This window comes from Pteropus medius, unplaced genomic scaffold, assembly GCF_902729225.1.
Source record: "Pteropus medius unplaced genomic scaffold, Ma_sr-lr_union100, whole genome shotgun sequence".
NCBI lineage: Eukaryota > Metazoa > Chordata > Mammalia > Chiroptera > Pteropodidae > Pteropus > Pteropus medius.
Window position 1 is genome coordinate 14,528,342 of NW_024344370.1, and position 17,635 is coordinate 14,545,976.

The 17,635-nt window shown below is 39.0% G+C and overlaps 1 protein-coding gene across 11 annotated transcripts in view; it reads right to left on the reverse strand.

Annotated features, from left to right (window-relative positions):
• The window catches only part of ZNF366 (zinc finger protein 366), a 268,862-nt gene that overhangs the window by 50,993 nt on the left and 200,234 nt on the right, over positions 1-17,635 (reverse strand). For 8 of the 11 annotated variants that reach the window (XM_039870188.1, XM_039870182.1, XM_039870187.1 and 5 more), the window contains one exon: positions 16,838-16,973. In XM_039870188.1, the coding sequence (XP_039726122.1) occupies positions 16,838-16,859 (22 nt within the window). In that variant the 5' untranslated portion in view covers positions 16,860-16,973. Of the gene's footprint in view, positions 1-6,717; positions 6,770-10,979; positions 11,246-16,837; positions 16,974-17,635 lie in introns of those variants that run through there. The other 3 variants (XM_039870191.1, XM_039870189.1, XM_039870193.1) reach the window with 3 other exon arrangements.

A 17,635-nucleotide genomic window follows, 5' to 3' on the forward strand; every position in this document is an offset into this window, starting at 1 on the left:
TCAGATTAATAATTAAAAAGGCTAACATTTATTGACTATTACTATGAGGCAGGCACTATGCTAAGCAATGATATGAATTATCACTCTTAATCCTCTCAACAAACCCTATGAGGGTAGTGCTATTTTATATGTGTCGTGCAGTTGAAGAACTGAGGTCACATGGCTGGCAGGCAAGAGGGTTGGGACTTGACCTCAAGCAGCTGCCCATAGGACGTGGGTTGTAATGTCTCCTCTATACTGTCTTGCCACTTTCCCACACCAGACTTTCTGGGCTGCCTTCTCACCCTGGTTGACAGGTCATATTTAATATGTTGCCAAGAGGATAAGACCCAATAAACTGATAGGCAACTCAGTAAAAAAGAACAAAGCCTTTAATGACATGCTCGCAGGAAAAAGACAACAGGAATGTAGATAGGTGTGAGATGAGCATCCTTAACTAACTTCTCAGAGCGTGAGACTTAGTTTCAGAAGTATCTTTAGAAATCAAAAGTCTAACTCCTGCATTTTACAGATGAGGAAATAGAGGCTCAGGCAGTTGCCCACCATCACATAGCTGGGGTAGAACTCAAAACTCCCCTCTCTCTCTTTCTCCTCTCTCTCAGTAATTATTTTTGATTGAGTACAAAAGGAAATGCAGCAAAAAAATTTCCCCTATACCTCTGTCCCCCACCCCAGCCAGCCCATCCCCTTCCCAAAGGCAAGTTCTATTAGCAGATCTATTATATCCTTCTAGAGATATTCTACGAATATCAAAAATATGCTTTCTTCCTTTTCTTTCTTTTTTTTTCACTAAAAAGATAGCATTCTATAAACTAGCAGAATCTTGCTTTTTTAACTTAACTGTCCAGGTTGGAGATCGCTCCATTATCAGAACATATAGAGCTGCCTCATTCTTTTTATTTTTTTTCCCAACTTTTTAACAGCTTTATTGCAGTTAACCTACATAATATAAAAATCATGCATTTTTAAGTGTCAATGTGATGCGTTTTAGAAAATGTATACAGTTGCTCAGTCGTTACCAAAATCCAGTTTTGAAATAATTTTATCACCCCCAGAAAGTTCCATTATGTTCATCTGCAGTCACTCGCAGCTTCCACCTCCAGCCCCAGGCAACCACTAATCTACTTTGTCTTCACAGTTTTGTGCTCTTCAAAATTACATATAAATGAAATCATTTAATATTTATCATATATCTGGCTCTTTAAATATTTTGTGTCTGGCTTATTTCACTTAGCACGATGTTTTTGAGATTCACCCACAATGTTGCTTATAACAGTAGTTCCTTTTTATTGCTGAGTAGTATTCCATTGTACAGATATATATCACCTTTTGTTTATCTACTCACCAAGTGATGGATCTTTGAATTGTTTCCAATTTGGGGCTATTATGAACAATGACTCTGTGAACATTTGTGTACAAGTCTTTAAGTGGACATTTGATTTAATTTTGGGAAGTTAGTTACCCAGAAGTAGAATTGCCATGTTGCCTGATAAGTATATATTTAATTATTTAATTAAATAAATATAAGTATATATTTAATATATTTAATGCCAACTGTTTCTGAAATGGCAGTACCCTTTTAAATTCCCACCAGCAAAGCATTAGAGCTCTAGTTTCTTACATCCTCACCAATACTTGGTATTTTCAAGTATTTGTTTTTAGACATTTTACTGGATGTGTGGTGGTATCTCATCATGGTTTTGGTTTGCATTTTCCTTATCTATTGATATTGCATATCTTTTCATGTGCTTATATGCCATTTGTGTATCTTCTTTGGTTAAGTATCTATTGACAATTCTGCCCAGTTTTTAATTGGGTCGTTTGTCTTAGTATTGAGTTAAGAGTTCTTTGTATATCTGGAAATAAGTCCTTTACCAGATCTGTTTTGCAAATATTTTCTCCTAGTTTATGGCTTGTGTTTTCATTTTTATAATGGTGCCTTTTTCTTTTTTAAAGAGCAAAAGTTTTTAATTTTAATGAAATCCGAACTATCATTTTCCAATTTTCAAATGAAAATCCAAATTTTCATTTGTTTATGTTTTTTGTGTCATAACTAGAAATTGTCGACTAACCCAAAGTTACAAAGATTTTCTCCTGTTTCCTTTTAGAAATATTATTATTCTAACTCTTACATTTAGGTCTCTGATCTACTCTAAGTTAATTATTATGTGTGGTGTAAAGTAAAGCTTAAGTTCATTTTTCCTTTTCTATGAATATATATATATATATATATATATATATATATATATATATTCATAGAAACAAGTCAATATATATATATTGACTTGTTCCAGTGCCATTTGTTTCTAAGACTATCATTTTTTTATTTCATTACCTTCACACATTTGTCAAAATCAGTTGCACGTATACCTAGAGTCCACTCCTGGACTTTATTCTATTCCTTCATTATTTTTAGAGCTACACGATACCCCATTACATAGATGTACTTTACATAATTTAACCAATCCCTTATCAATGGACAATGGTGCTATTTCTAATCAATTTTTTCCTTTTTTATGTAATGCTGTGGCAAATATATCACCTTGTAGATATGTTTTTTTGCATCTTATATTTGTGGGATAAATTCCAAAAGGAGTCAATTTTACATATTGATAGACATTCACAAATTGCTCTGTGAAAACTTTACTAATTCACTATTACACTGGCAATGTATAACAGTATTCTCCAGATCCCCAGAAACAAATATTCTAACAAATGTTTCATCAAGTAGGTAAAAAATAGTATCTCATAATTTTAATTTTAATTTTCTTATGAAGTAGGATGAGTATCATTATTTTTTTATACATTTAAGACCCAACTAAATTTCATTTTATGTGAAATGTGTGTTTCATGTCATTTGTCCATTTTCAGGTCATATTAAGTTCTTTGTGTTACACATTACAAATGTTTCTTCCAATTTTTTGTTTATCTTTTGACCTTGTTTATCAAGTTATGGCCCTGTAGAAACTTTTTCTTTAATGTATAATAAATGCTAAGTTTTCTAGGTAAAACTAGAAACACTTCCCCTCTGAGATTCAAAAAAGATAAATCTCCCATTTTTTTTTTTAGTATTTTTATGTTTTTATTTTTAACAGTTTAAAACTTTGATCTGTAATTTATTTTAAGAAATGAAGTAGGATATAAGTTTATTTCCACCCCTGCATGTTGCTACCAAGCTGTCTCAACATCATTAATTACATAATCCAACTTTCCCCTCTGATATACAATGCTATTTTTATCATATTGTAAATTTCTGTATGCATTTGGGTTCATTGATTTGCCAGCTTTTCACGTCAATAAGCACACTCAAATGTCTATTCTCTGAATCCGAATGCATTACTTACATTCTCAAAATGATACACAGTAAGTGAATGAAGCATTTTATGAATTGCTTGTAATAACACTTAAATCTTCTCTCACCTTCTACTCCACTGCCATTAGCTAACAAAATTCAAACTCTTTTTAACAACGTTAAGAAAAATATAATTAGGACAGCAAATCTGTTTGAAATATAGGGGACCGAGGATCAGATACTATATTCTTGAGTCTAATATATAATTTAGTGTTAATCCACTGTTTCCTTTCATAAGTGCCAATAGTTTTGGATCGGCTGTGTGTGTGTGTATGTGTGTGTGTGTGTATGTGTGTGTGTGTGTATGTGTTTATACATACATGTAAGGCAGCTATACAATGTACAGAAGAAATAGCACTTTATTAAGTAAACCAACTCCGCTTCCCCAAAAAATCCATATTGGTTGAAGAGCAAATAAATTTGGCACTTTATGTCCTGATTCTTCTGGGATAGGATTTGCTCATGGGGAGGATTTGTTCCTTCCCAACTGCATGTATTAAATATGTGATGCTAAAATTCCCGCCCCGGGAGGCTCAGAAGGAGCACAAAGGAGACAGTTACGCCATGATAAAGAGTGGGATGTCTGAGCACTTAGAGCTTGTTCAGACACACCAAGTGGGATTGTCTTCTTCAAAATGACGTAGTATTGGGCTGCACCTTCTTTTCCAAAAACTGGACTCTCCACTCCTTCTCCAACATCCCCATTCTAACCTGGGCCCCAGGATGCAGCCAGGAAATAAGAACTCTCCATCTTTAGGCACAGTAATGGAGCTAGAGACAGGTAGCTGTGCCAGCATGTGACTAGGGTTCAGGAGGGCTGTGGGTGATGTTGGAAGAGACAGGGGACTAAGATTTGCTTGCTGCATTACTGGATGTCTCCTGAGGGTCAAGAAAGACGATGCTCAAAATAGTCCCTCCTTGCCCGACTCTCTAAAAATATCCAATAGGAGGCAGGATTCTGGATATACCTAGGAGTAACCGTGTAGAACTTTTTGTATATTCCTCAAGTTCAGAAACCTTATCTTGATGGATAAAGTATAGTTCTCCTTGGCACCTTAAAAGTGTTCAATATTTTTTAGGATAATGCTGGAAGACCTCTCTTTGTACTTTTATTTTTTAACCGAAAATGTCTATAGGGTTGGGATGAGGGAAGAAAACTGCCTGAACTACAGAAACAGTAAGAAACAACGCGGTGGAGTATTGTGGAAGGTGTTCCATAAAACAGTGCCGAAAATGTGAAGTTCCTCCTCTCCCTGCACTTCCTGTGGAAGAAGGCCAGAGGGCCATCATTAAGGGAGAGACGCCACCATCGCCATCTAGGCAAAGGCCCCATTTTTTCCAGGCTGAAGCAAACCAGAGGCTATTCTGGTCCTCTCCCTCGCTCTCTTCCGGCCCTGCTTCCTTTCCCCACCCCTCCAACAATAGCCCCCTCTTGATTTCTGTTCCAAAAGAGAACGGTGAGTCCCCAATGCAAAGGAAACTCTAAGGATCCTTTCCGCAGAGTTTTCTAACTGGGGAGAGTGAGGTGTATGCTCTGGCATCTGCTCCTTGGCAGTGATGCCAGAGACCCGGACCCTGCTCCCTTCCCTAGAAAGACACAAGGCAAGGTAACAGGGTTTCTTGTCCCCATTCTCCAGAAGAGTACCTCTTCTTCCCAGAAGCACTCTGAGGTAACCAGTAACAACACTATCTCGGAGGAGTTACATTATCTCAGACAAGGTCAAAGTTAACCTTGTTAGGGACCTACATTCCAAAATCAATCTGTGTACACAACAGGTCAGAACTCTAAGGCAATGCTAGTCAAACCTGAATGTGCATCTGAATCACATGAAGATCATGTTAAAATGCTGATTCTAATTCAGGAGGTCTGGGGTGGAGCCTGAGAGTCTAACAAACTCCAGGGTGATGCCATCTTGTTGGTTTTTGGACTACATTTGAGGAGCGCTACTTTATGGGATAGTTAATTTAAATATATATATTAGTTATAGATGACACATCCTTCTTAACAAGAAACCTATAAACAAAGAACATCAATTTGGTGACCTTAAATCACTTACTTCTAGTTTATCTGTTAAACAAGGTGGTTGCCTTTCTTTATTTCCAAAATGGAGGTAAGAAACTCCTACTTCTTAGAATGGGAGGGTTAAGTTAAATAACGTATGTAAAGTTCTTAGCTGTCCCCAAACTTGGTAATGACTCCTCCATGATGTTGCTGTCAGTGGTGGTGGTGCTCTTGTGGTTATCTCATTCTCACACTTAATATCAGTGACCATCATCGAATGAGGTCAAAGCGGGGCCATAACATAGCAAAGGAAAATAGGAGAATGGGTCAGAATTACCTTTGTGTGCCCTGGTTCTTGGCACTAAAGAGACAGGCGTTATCGATGTGAACAGTGAAAGATTTTTTCCGTTTCTACCACAAATAACAGAAAACATAGACCCCAATGGTGCTATTGTATTTATATTTATATTTACCACTTTAAATTTGCCAAATAAGTGCAAAACTGCTTCAATCCAGTATTTGTTCATTTTTGGCTGTCTCCATGACCTAATTATATAAAGGAAAGGGTATTGTGCTCCACAAGGATATCACATTTCCCTCCCTGAATTCACCCCCTCATGTTTGTGTAAACTCAGCCCAAGTGGCATCCCTGTAACTTGGATTTACAGCCCTGCCTGTAAAAAAACAGGGAGCACTGAGTATTTCCTACAAAGCTGAACTCTGGCTCACAGCTCTCTTAGCCAAGGAAAAACAAACGACCATTCTCTCTCTCTCGCCAAAAACAATTTGCTAACCCATCATCTGCCCAGAAAACAAATGAAAAATAAAATGCAACCAACAGTCTTTTCTGTGTATGTGATAAATGTTTATCTCCCCGGGCAAGTGGGTGGGTTCCTTGCCAAGATAACACGTTCATATACATACAGTAGCCCCATGCACGTAATGGTGGAACAAGCCATAATTCCAGTCAATCCAGATGGGGAATAAATATGTCCAGCTGGCAGTTTGGCATTGTCCAGACCCAAAAAGAGTTTTTGACTAACTGTTTTACTTATTCACTGCTGCATTTGGCATTATATAAAGATTGCATATTTCACTCTATAGCCCACTTATTTATTGTCATCTATTCAATAAATATTTACTGTGCATCTACTATGTGCCATGTGCTATTCTAGGCTCACATACAACAGTGAACAAATAAAGTCCTTGTCCTCATGATCCTTACTTTCTAGTGAGCTTATATATCACATACAACTTCTGATGAAGACATGTTCTTCCCGTTTTATCTAAATGTCATTGTTTCATTTAGATGCATTTGGTATTTGACTAGCTGTTTCTGAGAGTACACATCAAAACATGTTACCTCTGTTCCTGTCAGATGGAGACCTGCGTCCATTGCTGCTCTACTTGATTAGCTGTACGAACATATGAGGAAAAACATTGAGTGATTTAGGTAGAAATAAAGTCAGAGAAATCAAAACAGTTTTCTTCTGTAAGTTACATACTTTTCTTATGATTAAAGCAGGTTTAACGTGTGTTGGTTTTCCAAACACCGTATTCATCTTTTGCCCTTCCATGTCACCATTAACTTAGGGACAAGGATCTAACTTCTAAAAAAGGCTCAGCACAGCATACATTGAGAAAAGGTAAAAACAAAACCAAACCAGAAGAAACTTAGGAGATTCGATCCAATGCTATTTTTAAAAAGTGAGCAAACAAATTTAATAGCTGCATTTTCCTTGATTAAAGAAAGAATGCATGCTCACTATAAGATACAAAAATATAGAAATGCACAAGTCAAAAAGTGCTATTCATGCAGAATTATTATATTTAAGTAACTTATTTTCATCATTTATATAAGGTTATAGAACACTGATCAGTCTCATCAGATTGCTTCACTGGCTAGCATATTCCTTACTCCATAATACTAACAGCTCCTAGAATAACAATTGATATATTCAAAACTAATTTCTAGAGAGAACATTTAATGCTGAATAGGAATTCCACTAAAAAGCATGGTTTTTAAAACACACATTTTTATTTAATGTCAGTGCAATTCTGAAGAAGATGGAGTAAGACATTGACCATCCACTTTAGAGAATCACAGTATGTCACCGTCAGAGTCTCATAGATCATCTGGTGCAGAGGGAAGGGGAGAAGGAGAATGTAACCAGCCCCAGGTGAGCTCTGATACGCAATCACACACACTACCATGAGAATCGCTGACTTGATCCAAGTTCATCATTTTATAGACGAGAAAATTGAGGTCCAAGCAAGCAAAGAAAATTGTCAAGTCACACATTTAGGGGAGGCAGAGTTTGGAGCAGAGCAGAACAGAAGTGTTCCGACTCCCAGTCTGATCTTGGTTGCACGGCACTAAGCCACAGCAGAAGATACCTTCTGCACATAAGTGCAGAACAACCCAGCTTTAGTTTTCTCGCTGAAGGTTAAGTTGTCCAAACAAGTCTCTAATTTATCAGAGCCTCTTATTTTAAATAAGAACTTCACAGGTTTGGGTTATCGGTGGTAGATTTTTGGTGGTTGTTGCAGCTGTGCGTTTTCCTTTTAGAAAGTGAAGAAGGAAGTTTAACTAAGACTTAAGTTAAAGTATCAATATTACTTGAAAAATTAGCCAGCATGTATGTTTTCAAGTTTAGAATGAGAGAAAAATAGCAGTGGATCAACACCCCGCCCTCCCCACTCCACGCACAGTATGGTGAAACTGGTGTTCTACTTATTGGTGTGAAGGAAAGTGGCTTGCTACTATGGTGTTTGAAGAAAGGGATCTCCAAGTGTACTTAGCCCTCGATGGGGGAAGAACCTGTCACTTCAAGTCTTTTTCTCTTTGGCTGAGTCATGGAACTGCCACCACGGTCTCCAACAAAAGTGTCTCCAGCCCCTCATGACCAGGGAAAAGGTCACCAACAGTACAGAGATCAAGAGCTTGGGGAAGTGGGTGAAAGAGAGAATGAAACATTTACAATATAATTGTAGTATTAGGGTTCAGGATATCTTCACTCGATATGTGCCCAACTCTAAAAGCTATGAGAAATATTTTTTGCTCTAATAGACCCTGAGTAGTGATCAAACTCAATGACATAAATTATAGGTGATGTATTCTATTCTTTACATTTAAAAACAGTACACTTAAGTATTAACATATGACTCTTGAAAAATTACAACTGACAGTGATTGACTCCTACTATTTGCCACACGTTATGCTAATTGCACTACATATATGATCTTATTTAATCCTTACAACAATTCCATTATGTTGATCCAGTTTTACATTTAGAGAAACCGAGGCTTAGAGAGGTTAATTACCTGGCCTAAGGCCCACAGTCAGTAGGCAACAAAACTGGAATTCAAACCTAAAATTTTGTAACAGCAAAGCCTGTGCTTTGATGCTATTTCCTCTAGTTAAAGTCACATCCCAGCACACGGACTTACAGGACACATCCTAACATGATATTTATACAACAAATTTGTAATTTGGTTACAGGTATGTACAGTTTTGGCACAAATTTATTAATAAAATCTTCTGTGTGTCAAATTCTGGATCATTCCAAGCTGGAGTTCCCCTGATGATATCACAGAAGAGCCTCTGATGACCCCAAAGAAGACTCATACACTGGAAGTTTCCACAAATGCCAGCTCACTCCTTGGAAGTGAGTGAAGACAGAGTGATACCAACCAGACTAAACTAGTCAATGGCTTTTTTCTTTAGTAGCTGAAATTGTTTTCCCCCATCAAGTATCCTCATGGCAATGACTTAACAACTTAAATGGAAATATTGAATATTTATTTTTTTCTTTTCAAGAAAATAACATATTCCAAACTCCTTAATCTCGGGCCACAGTGAAGACTCATGCTAACAGCGGAGCTGTTTTGTGTGCCATTGGCGTATCCACCTGCCTTACTGGTCTTTAGTCAGTGTCACTCTATTGTCAGTTGTTTTTATATTGTGTTGCATCTGATATTTTTATTCAATAACCAAAATTACAGAACATTTTGTGATGTTGTTTTAATCAGGCACAGAATTCAATACATTATCGAGGAAAAATGAAACCGAAAGAAGCACGTCAAGATCGCAGCTCTGAGTTTTCTACGGGGGTCACAATTGCTGATAAAAGATGTAAAATGACCAATTCGATCAGTTCCTGCTACCTTTTGACCTGAAGATCTATGAAATGGGGTTACTAGGGTAGGTGGTAGGGAAGGTGGAAATCACTTTCAGCTGCTATTAGAATAATTCTGCATCCTCAAGATAGCAAACGCTAATCATGTCTCTTTTATGCTGCTCATTTTATAGTGCTCCTAAGGAAAATCTCTTGAAAAAAGGAGAAGAAAAAAGAAGTGTGACTAATGGAACAAAACCTACGTAACAGTCCAATTCTATCATATTTTCTCACTCTTATTAAAATAATGGCTCGGTTTTGAATAAAGATTAATTACTTGATTGTGTTAATGCAAGTCTGGCCAAATTAATTTATAAATGAGAGACTGGCTATTTTTATTATACTCTTCACTACCCAGGTGACTTCGATCAGTAAATTTCATAGAAATGAATATAAAAAAACTGCATGGTCTTATCTTTCACCCATTCAATACATCTTTGAATTAAATGATTGCTATTAGCAAATATACACAGTCTTTCTGAGGGACCTTGCTAGCCTAATTTTGACAATGTGATCTTGGCTCCCTCGAGGCTTTCCATGATGAGCCCTCGGTCAGAGTACCCTTTCTGACAAATTTAATTGAAATGAGTTAGACTTTTAAAAATAAGTTATATGTATAAGCTTGACTAGTTTGGTATGTCCCATTTGGTGCTTGGGAAACCAAGTTCTGGGTGAATATTTTTCAGTTACATCTATAGCTTAGTTTTTCACTCCTACTGACAAGTGATCAATCTCAATTCTCGTATTCCAGTTGTTGTTTTCCAAAACTAAAGCTATATGCTCCCAAATCTTTGCCTTCTTTTTGTGCAGATGACATCTTCCATTGACAGTAGATAATAATTTTACACTCAACCCACATGTGGAGCCTCAACACATACGCATCATCCCCGCCCTCACCCGCAGTACAATTCGAAGTGACATTCCCATCTTTTTTTCCTCCTACATCAGTGATGCAGAATAACAGTTATAAATTATCATTTCTCTATTGGGGGTGCCGAGTGGAAAGAAAAGAATAAGAGAAGGGCACCTCAATCTAGACAACAAGCAACAAAAGTCCCAGAGCAAAGCACAATTCTCAGCAGACACCCTGATAAGGTTCCAAAGACACAGCACTGAGGAAGAGTTGAATTCTCCAATGAGACACATCACACTCTTCAGTGCCTCCTAGTTAACTCGACCACATTATCTATGCCAAAATTCAGATATAACACAACGTCCTCCCTAGCCCCAATGCAATTCTATTTCCAGTTCTGCCACTCTCAGCTCTGCAAAGCATCGGTAGTCTCTTTAAAAAAAATAGTATAAGCTTAAAATCTGGGCCATCTATCAGTTATGCCTTCTGATTAAAGATTACACCCAGTAAGGTATTTTCTGTAGAAGATGCCCACGGCAGTATCCATCCCAGGGACATCAAATGGAAGTAGAAACGATTGCATGGGTAACTTACCAGCTCCTGAGTCTGAATGGCTGCAGCAGCCCCAGTGCTTTACCTGATCCCTTGCTCTCTGCCTCTCTCCCTCTCTCTCTCTCTCTCTCTTTCTCTTGTGTACAGATTGCAGACAACTTAAAGAACTCTCAGGATAGTGTTTCAAATGACTCAAGAAAGAGAACAGGAACAATACTTCGTTCTCTATTTCTGATGAGTACCTTCGGGAAGAAGGAAGGAAGGGAGGGGAGAGGGAGGAAGTCAACAACCCTTTGCTTTCCTGAAAAAAAATAAGGAAACAGAAGATAGACATCTCATTTTCTCTTAAACAAAATGTTGGAAGGGGCAAAAAAAAAAAAAAACTTTGAGAAAAAAAGAATTCCTCAAAAATGCTCTCTGCCCTGGGAGATTTAAAGAGATGAAAAAGCCTTACTGGCCTGTCCTGACCAAACAAATGGTGTTCCAGAAAGACAGGCTCTCCTGAGCCTGCCGTCTCTGGTATCTGGTTTGCAGAACTGACACAGCCAAAAGGGAACAAATCATGTCATGTCGACTCTGAGCAAAGGAAAGTTTGGTCTGTGTGCTAACTGAGGAACCCTACAGCCTGTAAGAGTGGGAGGCGGCCACTCAGCCAGGGCGGTTGGCTCTTCCTAGGCCCTTGAAACACCAGCACTGCTGCAATTCTTCAGCCTGACTAGATCCTGAGAGTTCTTCCAGGATCAAATAACTCATTTAAGCACTAGTCAATGCGCTTTATGCCACGAACCAAACCAAGCTTCCATTTTCATTGATGGTGAATTAAATGAATGAATGAATGAATGAATGAATGGAGTAAATAAAGCGAGCGAGCAACTTACCACACTACTGCTCGACATAGTTTTCTCAGAAGTGTTGTTTCTGTCGTCCTATCCTTTACATTCCTAATGCTTCTTGGATTGACAAAGTATTGTGAAACCTCATAGATCTTAGATTAGTCAGCCACAGTTTTTTAAAAGGGATGGGGAGGCTGAATAGAAGGAGAAAGAAAATAGAATATCCTTTGCCAAGTTAGGGGTGCTTGGGAGTTCTGTGGGAGGGCACAAGCTCCATTTAGGGTTGGGCACGAGCTCCATTTAGGGTTAGGCACTTAGGAATAATCTTGACTTAAAATTCTCTGATTTTTGTTGTACATCTTGTGCCTTTTTCATTCATCAGCTTAAGACCATTTTAACCATGAACAGGAACCAGCAGTTATGTGGACTTTTGTGGCAGCAAGAGACAAACCAGCTTTAAAGTAGTTCCTTATTTCACTCAATTGTGGGAAAAGGGGGCGGAGAGTTATACATAATAACAAAAAGCAATTAAAGTAATATCAGGGAAAGAGCAATTCTGATTCAGTCTCTTAGTAAGATTTTCATTGGGTCCTATGATCTATAAGATTATTTTATCCCAAGTTTTCTTCCTCCATTAATTATCTATCTATCTATCTATCTATCTATCTATCTATCTATCTATCTATCCATCCAGCCAGCCAGCCAGCCAGCCAGCCAGCCAGCCATCCATCCATCCATCCATCCACCCAAGTGTGTATCAGAGAGAACATAAAGATATTATGTTTCAGTAGGTTTATATTCTCAATGTCTTATTCTTTGCATTCCCGATGGCACCAATACTGACACAACACATGGGTTTCTGGCATGGGTGGCCCATCTACAGATAAGAAAAGTGACACCCAGAGAAGGGTCTGTATGGTTTGTCCAAGGTCGCACATCTTAGTGGCAAAAACCAAAATGCTCATCTGTCTCCTGGTGCAGCTCTTGTGCTCTTTGCCCTCTGCTGGCCTTCCTCTATATCCTGCTTTGTAGAATGGGAAGGAAGATGAAAATGAAAATCTAAGAAAGCACGAGAAGAACGTGAGCGAATGGAGGGCAAAGGAACAAGAAGTGACTCTTTTAAAGGAGTAGCAATATTGGGGGCAAACTTTTGAGTGTTTGTGGGGGTAAAGAAGTAAATTCAGGTAAATTCTGCTGAAATGTACCATAAAAAGTGGAAGTAGGTAGCAGTGAGGGGTGTGTGAGGGAGGAGGAGTAGAGAAAGGCCATCCTAGGTTCTGTGGCATCACCAGCGGAGACAATGAGGGGATGTGAAGGAACAAAGACGCTGAGGCAGTGAAATCCTTGCAGGACTGAAAGGTCTCTGATCACCCGAAGAACCGGTGACAGCAACACGCAGCCCTTTCCATGTTTTCACTCTCTTGTAGCCTCAGGGCAAGGCCAGGCTGAGCCCCAGGAGCCCAGTCAGATTCCAGAGGATTTCCCTTTTAAGTCTGCAGAATGTGGGGACTGTCACGTTGAGGCGTGTTGTTTTCTCCCAGCCAGCCGACCCGCCCAAAGGCAGCCTGGACAGGGATGTGTGTCATCTGAGCTACCAGCTTTATGCAATGGAGTGGCATCTGGCCGGGATCTAGTGACATCACCCCTGGAAACACTGCAAGGAGATTTCTCGTGTTTTCAAAATGCTACTGTGAAGCAGCATGGGTCTTAGATAAGTCAGTCACAGTTTTTCAGAAAGGATCCTCAACTCTGCCTGTGCCAAGCTGTTCTATTCCTACACCTCGTTGTAAATGGGCTTCTCCCTCTTTCCCTGCTCTGTCAATCACACAAAAAGCCATCCCGTAAAGCATGTGAAATCACCCACTGGGTGTCTAGAAGCTGAAATTCCTAAGTCCCTCCCACTAGGTTTCACAGGAGTCATTTCTCATCAGGTCACTCAAGCTGGTGAAGCTTACTCTCCAGCTACTATCTCATGCCTTATTCAGAATCTTACTGAAAGTGAAGGAAATGGGGGTTTATGCTGCAGACAACTGAGGAAACACATGTGTAGAAATGGAATATGGCCTGGTTTCTGACCCCTCAGGTAAGCAACACATTGCGTTGGATTTTAGACATCATTTGAGCAGAGAGAGGAGGCTGTAAGACCCTGGGAGTTGATTAGAGGACAAGAAGAAAAACCAAGGTATATAATTAGGTGAGACCAAAACAGTGACCCAAGACTCCCAACCACAGAAATATAAGCTTTACTCAAAATGGCTTCCCACTTCTAAAGCATCCTAATTGGTACTTCTCCAGTTTCTGATTATTCAGGACCTTAGGGTTATCCGTTCGCCCCAGGACTAACTTGACCCCTGATCATGGAAGGTGGTGGAGTGAGGTGTGGATTAAAATATATTCAGAACAAAATGTAAGTGCATGTATCAGTGAACTTTCACAAAATGGACACATCTGAGTAACAGAAATAGAAGAACCACTCTGACTCTCCAGCTACCACCTTCCCTCAGAGGTCACAGGGTCCTAACTCCCACACCTGACCTACAAACACATGACCTGGTTTGAATTTACATAACGGATGGAATTGGATTATACTTTTTGTTTCAGGTTTCTCTGCCTTGGTATTATATTTGTGAGATTCATTTCTATTGTTGAGTGTAGTTGTGGTTCATTCACTCTTGTTGCTTGAGAGTATTTCATTCTGTGACTATACCACAATTTATGTATCCACTCTACTGAAGATGAACACTGCGTTGTTTTTAGTTCAGGGCCATTTCAAATGGGCTGTTCCTGCAAGATGTCTTTTTAAAAGTCTGATGCAGGCCTCACTTCTCTCCAGGAAGATCGTCTACTCTAATGATTCAAACTTTTTGTTTGACTTCCTTTGGCACCCATTTTCTCTCATGCGGGATGCATGGTATACATGGATTTTTTAAACTTCAAATGGATTCAGTCTGAGGCCATGGTGATGCTCTTGTAGATGCTGGCAGAGCTTCTGAGGAGCTTTGGAGGGAGTTGCAAGTCACTGTTCTCACTTCTTGCTGCAACCTGGAGAAGGTTGCTAGTTCTTGCTGCTCTGAGTCACATTCCATTGGCTCTCCATGTCCCTTCCAGAATCTGTGGAAAATCTCTTCTCACGGACAGGCTAAGTTTCATTATATTAATGTGCAGAAGAGATGGCCCATTCTCTTTGACACTGCTTTGACACTTCCTTTGTTTCTTTGATATATCCTCTTCATCTTGCCAAACCCCAATATCCTCCAAGTCTCAACTCTCAAAATGTGAGGCCATTTGTTTTTTTCTTTCTTTTTAGCTTATTTTCAGCATGAAAAGTTGATATGAAGGATTCATTTAAACAAGTTATTGAAGAAAGTCTGTTTCATGCATCTAGTTTCCTCATTTAACAAGTGGAGATAATAATCTAACACCTATTTTTCACAGTATTAGGAGAAAAGAATACAAAGAAGAACAGCTAACAGCTTTCACATACTTACTATGTGACAGGCACCATTCTAAGCACTCTACAGGTCATAAAATAGTTAATCATCGTAATAGCCTTATGAAGTAGGTGCTATTATTGTCCTTTACCTCCTCCTCTCTTTTATAGATGAGGAAACTGAGGCATGGAGAAGTTATAGTACTTCCCCAATATCACACAATTAGTAAGATTTCAGACCCAAGGAATTCTGGCTAAGAGCCCTAATTTTTAACCATGAAGCTAACTTGCCCTGCCCTCTAAAGAAACAGTGCTTGTCATACAGTAAAAACTCAGTGAATGGTCTCTCAAATTGGAGAACACCATCTTTTATAATATAAAAGGTAAAAAATGTATGGCACAAAGGCTCATTCCGCAATCATTTAGTGAGCATGTCTCATGGACCAGAAGGCCCTATGCGAGGTGTGGTTAATGTGCTTCTGGATTTCACTGCCTGGTAGAGGTGTGATGCATTAAATAATTCATACCTGAATACCTAAGCAATTACTATTGTGGTCAGTGCTCCGAAGAGGAAATCTGGGAGTTAAGAGAGCTTATAACCAGGTACCAAATGTGGACAAAAAGTCAGAGAAGACCTTTGTAAATGACATGTAAACTTGGACCTAAAGAATGAGCAAGCACGCACCTGGAAACGATGGGGAGGCAGCAGCTTATGTAAGGGGCAGCCTGGTCGGTCCAAGTTCAGATTCTGAACTTTATCGTAAGATGAATGGAAAATACTAAAGATTTTACACAGGAGAGGAACACGATCAGATTCACATTTCAAAAAAGCCTATTTTGATTATTATGCAAAAAAAATGGATTGTGGAGGAGCAAGAGTAGAATCAGATGAAGAGTTGTAAAGTTTAGTCTAAATCTGATTGTGCCAGTAAGGGCTATCGGGAGATAGACTGCCTAGAGAGGTCATGGGATGATACGATTTGAGTGCTCTACTGATATGTTGTATGATAAGTGTCTGTTGGAAAATGAATACAGGCAGTGTCTGGCAAACAAACAACTGGCTTATGAAAGTTCATACTTTAGAATGGCGACACCTTCTACCATGACCTACCCTCACCCCCAATTTCCAGAGTCTCCAAAGCTGATAACCTGACTGCCTTTGCCCCACCTCAACCTCTTGGTCTGCTTGCCTTGCTGTCACTGTCCTAAGGAATATCCCCCATGCCTAAATTTCTTAACTTTCACCCCGCAGAGTTCACTTTCCTCTATCATATACCCAGTGTTATTACTGAAAAGCTAGTGACATCCTCAAAGCTAGCCCAGAGGTAGTGAGTTTGAGGGATGAAGTAGAACTGTGTTTGAACTACTAGAGTTGAAGAAAATGTTGCATACCATGTTGGAACCCAGGCAGAAATTTGCTAAGTAAAGTCCATCATACATGGTGGCATGGTAGTGTTAGATTTAGTTATAGCATATTATGAGTCTTAAGGACTAGCCTGTGGACTTAATCACCAAGGAAAATGTAGTTTCTGCAGGAAAATACATTCTGAACTCCAAATACCCAATATAAGCAAATGAACATTTTTAAGTTGGAGAATGGCAGTAGTTGTATTAAAAAGCAACTGTAGGTTTATTACCAGGCCAGAGGTGAGCAAGCATTCTCCTCCAGTATTCACTCTCATAATTCCATAAAGCTCATCTTTTCACAGTCTTCCTCCAGAGCCTTTTCTTCTACTTACAGGCTCTCTCCAAGCATCCTAAGATCATAAATGTCTGTGACACAAAAAAAGGGGCAAGAAATAACTCTTTATTTTTATACATTGAACTAAATATGATTAAAATTCCCCCTCCTTGATAAAGTTGGCTAACAGTTCTATATCATAATTTTTCATGACTCTCTCCAGTTTTCTTAGGTTGTACCAGATCCGAGACTTTCAAAGTCCTAGGAAAATAGCCATGAGCCTTGATCCATGTTGGCTGATTCATGGCTGGTTCTGTTCGTGACTCTATACTCTCAGAGCCAAGTTCTGTCATAGGATTGTACACCAAATCTTCTAAAACCATACTGACTAATGCCCAGTTATCCTTGTTATCTCTATAGCCCTGTATGTGAGACCCAAGGTTGCTGTTGCTCTAAGCAAACCAGCAATCTGTCTCATTTTCCAATCTTTTTAGATTCAACTCACACTGGGGGTCAGGCTTTTCCCTTCCTCAACCTCATTGCCAGACCCTTCAATCTCATTGCACCTAGATCAAGCAGGTAACACACATCAGTTTCCCATGTATAATACAAGGTGTGGTGAGGAGCATGGCAAATTGAAGAGTCCATGCCCCATTTAAAGTGATTTCTGATCATGTGAGAACATGGGCCTAGTGTGACTAGATCATCTTATTTTTTAAAAAATAAGACAGAAATCTGGATTCTTATGTGGAAT